Source organism: Salvelinus alpinus, chromosome 28, assembly GCF_045679555.1.
Source record: "Salvelinus alpinus chromosome 28, SLU_Salpinus.1, whole genome shotgun sequence".
Lineage (NCBI taxonomy): Eukaryota > Metazoa > Chordata > Actinopteri > Salmoniformes > Salmonidae > Salvelinus > Salvelinus alpinus.
Genome location: NC_092113.1, coordinates 7787647 through 7797448, shown reverse-complemented (window position 1 = coordinate 7797448; position 9802 = coordinate 7787647). Strand labels below are relative to the sequence as shown.

The 9802-nt window shown below is 41.9% G+C and overlaps 1 protein-coding gene across 1 annotated transcript; it reads right to left on the bottom strand.

Annotated features, from left to right (window-relative positions):
* Window positions 1–9103, bottom strand: selenok (selenoprotein K). Its single transcript, XM_071371394.1, has 5 exons — window positions 8967–9103; window positions 8372–8462; window positions 8152–8232; window positions 4499–4594; window positions 1–300 (listed from the first exon to the last, which is right to left on the bottom strand). The coding sequence occupies exons 1-5, from the start codon at window positions 8983–8985 to the stop codon at window positions 297–299; spliced, it is 291 nt and encodes a 96-aa protein (XP_071227495.1). The 5' UTR covers window positions 8986–9103; the 3' UTR covers window positions 1–296.
* Window positions 9104–9802: the final 699 nt, after the last annotated feature.

Below are 9802 nucleotides of genomic sequence, written 5' to 3'. Positions count from 1 at the left end.
CACAGCACAGGACTTTATTTAACAGTGGGATACAAAAAAGTATTACAGCTTCGGAGAGGGATGTGATATGATTCACAACGGGACAAGAAGAGGGGACAGAAACAGGAAGCTGCCGTATCGGCCGCCCTGGCCCCTACGTGTAGGAATTCCCAGAGCAGCGTCAGGAGTCTGTGGTGAGCAGAGGCAGCTGTAGAGGATGGGGGCTGGCACACATGCACGTCATTGCAGCCTAAATTAGGCTACATGTCTGCAGCCGGTGTGCCACAACCCACGCCTACACAAAAATGTGTAGGCGTTTACCTATGGAGAGGAACAGGGAAGACGAAACAATGTAGTTATGTTCTACACTACCACACATTCACAGAAATACATTACCAGCTACAATAGTTATTTACAACATTAACAATGTCTACACTGTATTTCTGATCAACTTGATGCTATTTTAAAAATCGACCAAAAGGTGCTTTTCTTTCTAAAAACCAAAAAGGACATTTCTAAGTGACCCCAAACTTTAGTGTACATGTAGGTAGAGTTAAAGTGACTATGAATAGATACTAAATAGAGAGTAGCAGCAGTGTAAAAGAGGGGTCTGAGTAGCCCTTTGATTAGCTGTTCAGGAGTCTTATGGCTTAAAAGACATTCTCTTGAAAAATAGAAAAGCGGCAATAGTACTGTTAGTCCATTTTGAGACGCTTCCTCAAAATAGTCAGAATTCTTCTGTGATGCATTATAAACTCAGGACCCTGTCTTTCAAAGATAATTCATAAAAATCCAAATAACTTCACAGATCTTCATTGTAAAGGGTTTAAACACTGTTTCCCATGCGTGTTCAATGAACCATAAACAATTAATGAACATGCACCTGTGGAACGGTTGTTAAGACACTAACAGCTTACAGACGGCAGGCAATTAAGGTCACAGTTATGAAAACTTAAAACACTAAAAAGAGGCCTTTCTACTGACTCTGAAAAACACCAAAAGAAAGATGCCCGGTGTACCTGCTCATCTGCATGAACGTGCCATAGGCATGCTGCAAGGAGGCGTGACGACTGCAGATGTGGCCAGGGCAATAAATTGCATTGTCCGTACTGTGAGACGCCTAAGACAGCGCTACAGGGAGACAGGACGAACAGCTGATCGTCCTCGCAGTGGCAAACCACGTGTAACAACACCTGCACAGGATCGGTACATCCGAACATCACACCTGCGGGACAGGTACAGGATGGCAACAACTGCCCGAGTTAAACCAGGAACGCACAATCCCTCCATCAGTGCTCAGACTGTCCGCAATAGGCTGAGAGAGGCTGGACTGAGGGCTTGTAGGCCTGTTGTAAGGCAGATCTTCACCAGACATGCAATCTCCATTGACAAACATTGGCAGTAGAATGGGCTTACTGAAGAGCTGAGTTACTTTCAACGTGGCACCGTCATAGGATGCCACCTTTCCAACAAGTGTGTTAGTCAAATCAACTGTTATTGTGAAGTGGAATCATCCAGGAGCACCAACGGCTCAGCCGTGAAGTGGTAGGCCACACAAGCTCACAGAAATGGAACCGCCGAGTGCTGAAGCACATTAAAAAAAATTGCCCGTTGCAGCAAAAGTACTAAGTGGAGGGGGAGCCAGGCCATTTGGGATCTTGAATACAAGACATGCGTCGGTGTATTGCACAAGATTTTCCCAACTCAGGAGCTCATGCTTTCTGAGGATGTAACAGTGATGATGGCTATTGTGCTTTCTATCAAGCACTTGAGTCTGTTTGTGGACAGACTGAATGGGTTTTAATGTTGTACAGCAAGCCTGGGCCCAACTAGACAAGCAGTATGTTAAGTGGGGGAGTATCATAGATTTGTACAGTTTTGCTACCTTTGTAGTCGAACAATTGTGTGAATCGGGAAATGAGCTCTGTTGACTTGGTTATTTTAGTTACCTTTTTCACCTGCTTTTTAAAAAGAGGTCAGAATCAACTATGATGCCAGTGTACTTAAAATCAGATACCACCTGGAGCTTCTCCTCACATATAGACATCTGGCTCAGTAGCATCAGTTGCCCTCTGAAGAACATGCAGACAGTTTTATTTCACATTTAGATGCAAACAATGAGACAGTGAGCCACTTTGTAACATGGACCATTAGATTGAGCTCTTGTGCAGCTTGTTTGTTCATTGCATGCACATATATCACTGTATATTCTGCATACATTTGAACTTCAGACCCAGTACAGACAGACTGTGGAGCAGTGGAAACGCCTTCTCTGGAGTGTTGAATCACGCTTCACCATCTGGCAGTTCAACGGACTAATCTGGGTTTGGCGGATACCAGAAAGCTACCTGCCCCACTGCATAGTGGAGGAATAATGGTCTAGGACTCATTTTCATGGGTCGGGCTAGGCCCCTTAGTTCCAGTAAAGTGAAATCTTAATGCTACAGCATACACTGACATTGCAGACAGTTGTGTGCTTCCAACTTTGTGGCAACAGTTTAGGGGGGAGGGGCATTTCCTGTTTCTGCAAGACAATGCCCATGTCACAAAGCGACAAAGCGTCAATACAAAATTGTTGTCGAGATTGGTGTGGAAGAACTTGACTGGCCTGCACAGAGCCCTGACCTCAACTCCATCGAAGACCTTTGGGATGAATTGGAACGCCGACTGCGAGCTAGGCCTAATCGCCCAACCTCACTAATGCTTGTGGCTGAAAGTCCCTGCAGCAATGTTCCAACATCTAGTGGAAAGCCTTCCCAGAAGAGTGGAGTCTGTTTTAGCAGCAAAGGGGGGGGACCAACTCCATATATGAATGCCCATGATTTTGGAATGAGATGTTTGACAAGCAGGTGTCCATATACTTTTGGTCATTCATTTTGAGGTTCTTGCGTAGGGAATATTAGTCGCGCAATTTTACATAAAACAAAGATGTTTGGTGCAGTGTCTCTCAATTTAAAATGTGCATGAAAACAAGTCTCTCGTTGAATGACAACAAAGACTTGACCTATCACCGCCGAAGGGGCGTTGCCTCAAAAAAAGAGTGCCCCCGAACAGCCGAAAAACCCTTACCAGAGTCCCAAATGAACAAAAACTTCACAAAATGGCGTCATAATATACAGTGCATTCGGAAAGTATTCAGACCCCTTGACTTTCTCCACATTTTGTTACATTACAGCCTTATTCTAAAATGAATTAAACTGTTTTTGTTCCTCATCAATCAACACACAATACCCCATAATGACATAGCAAAAACAGGTTATAAATTGCTGCAGATTTATAAAAAAACTATAACAGAAATATCACATTTACATAAATATTCAGACCCTTTACTCAGTACCTTTGGCAGCGATTACAGCCTTGTTTCTTCTTCGGTATGACTCTACAAGCTTAGCACACCTGTATTTGGGGAGTTTCTCCCATTCTTCTCTGCAGATCGTCTCAAGCTCTGTGAGTTGGATGGGGAGTGTTGCTGCACATATATTTTCATGTCTCGCCAGAGATATTCGATCAGATTCAAGTACAGGCTCTGGCTTGGCCACTCAATGACATTCAGAGATTTGTCTCGAAGCCACTCCTGTGTGGTCTTGGCTGTGTGCTTAGGGTCGTTGTCCTGTCTGGTTCAATCTGGTTTCATCAGACCAGAGAATCTTGTTTCTCAAAGTCTGATTCTTTAGGTGCCTTTTGGCAAATTCAAAGCAGGCTGTCATGTGCCTTTAACTGAGGAGTGGCTTCCGTCTGGCCACTCTACCATAAAGGTCTGATTGGTGGAGTGCTACAGAGATGGTTGTTCTTCTGGAAGGTTCTCCCATCTCCACAGAGAAACTTTGGTGCTCTGTCATAGTGTCCATTGGGTTCTTGGTCACTTCCTTGACCAAGGCCCTTCTCCCCCAATTGCTCAGTTTGGCCTAGCGGCCAGCTCTAGGAAGAGTCTTGGTGGTTCCAAAGATCTTCCATTTAAGAATGATGGAGGCCACTGTGTTCTTGGGGACCTTTAACGCTGCAGAAATGTTTTCGTACCCTTCCCCAGATCTTTGCCTCGACACAATCCTGTCTCGGAGCTCTCAGACAATTCCTTCGACCTCATGGCTTGGTTTTTGCTATGACATGCACTGTCAATTGTGGGACCATATATAGACAGGTGTGTGCCTTTCCAAATATATGTCCAATCAATTGAATTTACCACAGGTGTACTCCAATCAAGTTGTAGACATCTCAATGATAATCAATGGAAACAGGATGCAACTGAGCTAAATTTTGAGTCTCATAACATAGGTATCTGTTTTTATTTGAAATAAATTAGCAAAAATGTCTAAACCCGTTTTCGCTTCGTCATTATGGTGTATTGTGTTTAGATCGATGAGGAACATTGTATATTTAATCCATTTTAGAATAAGGCTGTAACGTAACGTAGAAAAAGTCAAGGGGTCTGAATACTTTCCAAATGCACAAACTCTTCCGACTGGGAAGCATGCGGACACCTTTATGATAACTGTGGCCGGTATCACCATATCTCCCTCACCTTCCTCATCCTCCTCCCCCCATGGGAGGGGCGCTGGGCCCCCCACCGTGGTTTATCCTCCCCATCCGCCTCCGGCCACCAGGGGGTCCAGGGGGGCTGGTGGAAGAGAGAAGACCGCCATGGGAATGTAATAACACCGGAAAACTTGTCCACTGTCATAATGAAATCAGTCAACCCTTACTCTGCATCAACATGACAATCTTATAGTTGCACTATAAGTGCAACTATAAGATTGTATTCAGACCTGGTTGCTAGAACTCTAATAGTGCGCCTAATTTCAGTGTAAGTGACAAAATAAGCTTCTATAGTGTAGAGAATCATTGTACCATCTAAACCGCTGTGAAGTACAGTACCAGTCAGATGTTGACACACCTACTCAATCAAGGGTCTTTATTTTGACTAATTTCTACATTGTACAATAATAGTGAAGACAAACTATGAAATAATACATTTGGATTCATGTAGTAACCAAAAAAAAAAGTGTAAAACAAATCAAAAATTATATTACATATGAGATTTTTCAAAGTAGCCACCCTTTGCCAGCTTTGCACACTCTTGGCATTCCCTCAACCAGCTTCATGAGGTAGTCACCTGGAATGTGTTTCAATTAACAGGTGTGCCTTGTTAAAGGTTCATTTGTGGAATTTCTTTCCTTCCTAATGCATTTGAGCCAATCAGTTGTGTTTTGACATGGTATGGGTGGTATACAGAAGATAGCCCTATTTGGTAAAAGACCAAGTCCATATTATGGCAAGAACAGCTCAAATAAGCAAAGAGACAACAGTCCATCATTACTACTTTAAGACATGAAGGCCAGTCAGTCCGGAAAATGTCAAGAACTTTGAATGTTTCTTCAAGTGCAGTCGCAAAAACCATCAAGCGCCATGATGAAACTGGCTCTCATGAGGACCGCCACAGGAAAGGAAGACCCAGAAGTTACCTCTGCTGCAGAGGGGCTCAGCAAGTTCATTAGAGTTACCAGCCTCAGAAATTGCAGCCCAAATAAATGCTTTACGGAGTTCAAGTAACAGACACATCTCAACTAGAGGTCGACCGATTAATCGGAATGGCCGATTAATTAGGGCCAATTTCAAGTTTTCATAACAATCGGAAATCGGTAATTTTGGACACCGATTTTGCCGATATATATATATCTTTTTTTACACCTTTATTTAACTAGGCAAGTCAGTTAAGAACACATTCTTATTTTCAATGACGGCCTAGGAACCGTGGGTTAACTGCCTCGTTCAGGGGTAGAACGACAGATTTTCACCTTGTCAGCTCGGGGGATCCAATCTTGCAACCTTACAGTTAACTAGTCCAACACAATAACGACCTGCCTCTTTCTCGTTGCACTCCACAAGGAGACTGCCTGTTACGCGAATGCAGTAAGCCAAGGTAAGGTGCTAGCTAGCATTAAACTTATCTTATAAAAACAATCAATCAATCATAATCACTAGTTAACTAAACATGGTTGATGATATTACTAGATATTTTCTAGCGTGTCCTGCGTTGCATATAATATGACTGAGCATACAAGCATCTGACTGAGCGGTGGTAGGCAGAAGCAGGCATGTAAACATTCATTCAAACAGCACTTTCGTGCGTTTTGCCAGCAGCTCTTCGTTGTGCGTCAAGCATTGCGCTGTTTATGACTTCAAGCCTATCAACTCCCGAGATGAGGCTGGTGTAACCGAAGTGAAATAGCTGGCTAGTTAGCACGCGCTAATAGCGTTTCAAACGTCACTCGCTCTGAGCCTGTGGTTGTTTCCCTTGCTCTGCATTGGTAACGCTGCTTCGAGGGTGGCTGTTGTCGTTGTGTTCCTGGTTCGAGCCCAGGGAGGAGCGAGGAGAGGGACGGAAGCTATACTTGTTACACTGGCAATACTAAAGTGCCTATAAGGACATCCAATAGTCAAAGGTTAATGAAATACAAATTGTATAGAGGGAAGTAGTCCTATAATTCCTATAATAACTATAACCTAAAACATCTTACCTGGGAATATTGAAGACTCATGTTAAAAGGAACCACCAGCTTTCATATGTTCTCATTTTCTGAGCAAGGAACTTAAACGTTAGCTTTCTTACATAGCACATATTGCACTTTTACTTTCTTCTCCAACACTTTGTTTTTGCATTATTTAAACCAAATTGAACATGTTTCATTATTTATTTGAGGCTAAATTGATTTTATTGATGTATTATATTAAGTTAAAATAAGTGTTCATTCAGTATTGTTGTAATTGTCATTATTACAAATAAATCAATAAATAGAATATATATATATATATATTTTTTTTTAAATAATAATAATAATTATGAATATATATATATATATTTTTTTTGATTTTTTTTGATTTTTTTGATTTATTTTTAAATCGGCCGATTAATCGTTATCGGCTTTTTTGGTCCTCCAATAATCGGTATCGGTGGTGAAAAATCATAATCGGTCGACCTCTAATCTCAACATCAACTGTTCAGTTGAGACTGCATGAATCAGGCCTTCATGGTGGAATTGCTGCAAAGAAACCCCTACTAACGGACACCAATAAGAAGAGACTTGCTTGGGCCAAGAAACACGAACAACGGACATTAGACCGGTGGAAATCTGTCCATTTGTCTGATGAGTCCAAATGTGAGATTTGTTTCCAATCGCCGTGTCTTTGTGAGACGCAGAGTAGGTGAACGCATGATCTCCGCATGAGTGGTTCCCACCCTTAAGCATGGAGGTGTGATGGTGTGCCGGTGACACTGATTTATTTAGAATTCAAGGCACACTTAACCAGCATGGCTACCACAGCATTCTGCAGCGATACGCCCATCCCTTCTGGATTGCGCTTAGTGGGACTATCATTTGTTTTTCAACAGGGCAATGACCCAAAACACACCTCCAGGCTGTGTAAGGGCTATTTGACCAAGAAGGAGAGTGATGGAGTGCACAATCACCCAACCTCAACCCAATTGAGATGGTTTGGTGCTCAGCATGTGGGAATGCTCAGCATGTGGGAATGAACTCCTTCAAGACTGTTGGAAAAGCATTCCTCATGAAGCTGGTTGAGAGAATGCCAAGAGTGTGCAAAGCTGCCATCAAGGCAAAGGGTGGCTACTTTGAAAAATATAAAATACATTTTGATTTGTTTAACACTTCTTTGGTTACTACATGATTCCATATGTGTTATTTCATAGTTTTGATGTCTTCACTATTATTCTACAATGTATTTTTTTTTTTTTAAATAAAGAAAAACCCTTGAATGAGTAGGTGTCCAAACTTTTGACTGGTACTGTATATATTCCATAACCAAATATATTGTTGTTTCAGCTGTTTGAAGATAGTGTACAAAACGGAAAGTGAAATACAAAGAACAGAAGTGGACGGGAAGCATAGAGGAATGGGAAGCATAGAAATAACGAACATAGAACATATCTACTGCTTCTTAGAAGCTTTCAAGTAGAATGACAGATCTATAACCTACTCTTCTATGTAAATTTGGTCAGGTCGCCCAAAAAGTTACATATTGCCACTAATTATTTCTAAAGTCATTCATCTTAACCATTAAAGCCCTAGTCTTGCACTAGGAGTGTTTAGAGATTGCCACGTCAGCCTGACATGATGGGAAGTAGACTAACTCTCTGTTTGGACCCTAGGGACTTACCCTCTGCCATCACTGTAGCCTGCAGAGGATGAGCCAGAGTTTCCCTTCTTTGTCAGATCTGGCTGGACCAGGGATTGGAAACTGTGAAAAAAAATCAAAGCAGATGATTATCTCTGTATTCAAGGCCTACTATTGACTTTCTAATGATAATCTTCACAGCAAGATGCATTGCTAGTGCCATACGAATGCACAGAGGCCTCTGTGTTGACTGCTGACTTACAACAAGCCAATGAACTCTACAGCACCCCAGAAGAGATCAGTGAGGAACGACATTCGCCATGGAGACTGGCTTCTGTTGTCCAGGACCTGACCTGATGAGGGAACACTTGTTAGTGATGATTATATCCAAACTATAACACCTGGAACTAGCCTCTTGGTCCATCAGCCAGTGTGACTAGCATTGGCAGGTGCTAATTTCAGGCCCAGCATTAAACAACACAGAGGCTTTATATATTTCACTAACATTACATGCCTACAAATCAATAGTGGAGACTGGAGAGACACACGCAGAAGAAGCCTAACTAGCTAGCTATATAGCCAGGCTCAATAGAATGATCCAATTTCCACTCTACAGCCCATTGAGAGCTAAAACGGACTCAAATAACTTTCAACCTGCCATATTTAGCTGCTGTCTATCGTAACCGTTTGTTGTCGTAGCTAATGCTAGCTACTTAGCTAGCATCATTTCTCATTTCTAGCGAAAGGTGAAGACATAGTGAGCTCGCAGAGGTGAATTACTACGATGTGTATGTTAATTAGCGACTTTAATGAAACAATAAACACATACATTGCAACAATATTAATAAACCACTAACCATTCGCCACGTACACCATTTTTGCAGCTCCCAACTACTGTTGTTCGCTGCTAAATTTCCGCATCCGGTGTATACGTCACTTCATAAAATGAACCCTCCCCCAGGGCTCCGCCCAGCTGTAAATTGAGGTTGCCTGACTAGGCAGGTCTATTCTTCTTACACTTTTTAGGGTAAATTCAGTTTATCCTAAATGTCTCTTCTGCGGTGTATATTTTGTGTCAGACTATGATACCTTCTATCAGTCACGTTTGAAGTTTCTTTCTCACTTTGCACCACTGTCTGTAATTCACTTTTGAGCACCTAGCTGGCAGACGCTTGCATTGTCTTGCTAAATGAATACTGTGTTGTTACACAACGAGCTACAAGTCACCTACTTACAGGTGATACATTTGCATTTGTACAAAAGGTTGTAGATGTTAGGCTTTTTAAAACAACGTCAGCAAAGGCTTTCGTGTTGTAATTTGAAAAGGGTTGGATGTTTCTCACATTCCCATACCCATAGGTATCCTATTCATTTATTGAAAGCAATCTATGCCCACCAGATGGCAGTCTCTACCTATTCTTATGATTTATTTTACTATCAATGTCTGCCCTGTGCTACCCACTGCAAAGTAAAGTGGCTACTTAGTGACTTTGAAAAAATGTCTCTTCTGCAGATAGACAGCCATCATATAAATCCATGTTTTACTATCGTCTCATTATTACCTTCCTGATGAACTTTGGTGCCTTTTCAATCTTCCACGAGATTCACATTATTACACACTTTTTCATTCTCTTCCTCCTCTCACACAAAACACAGACCACACCATCTCTATGAATGTCTTCTTATTTCTACA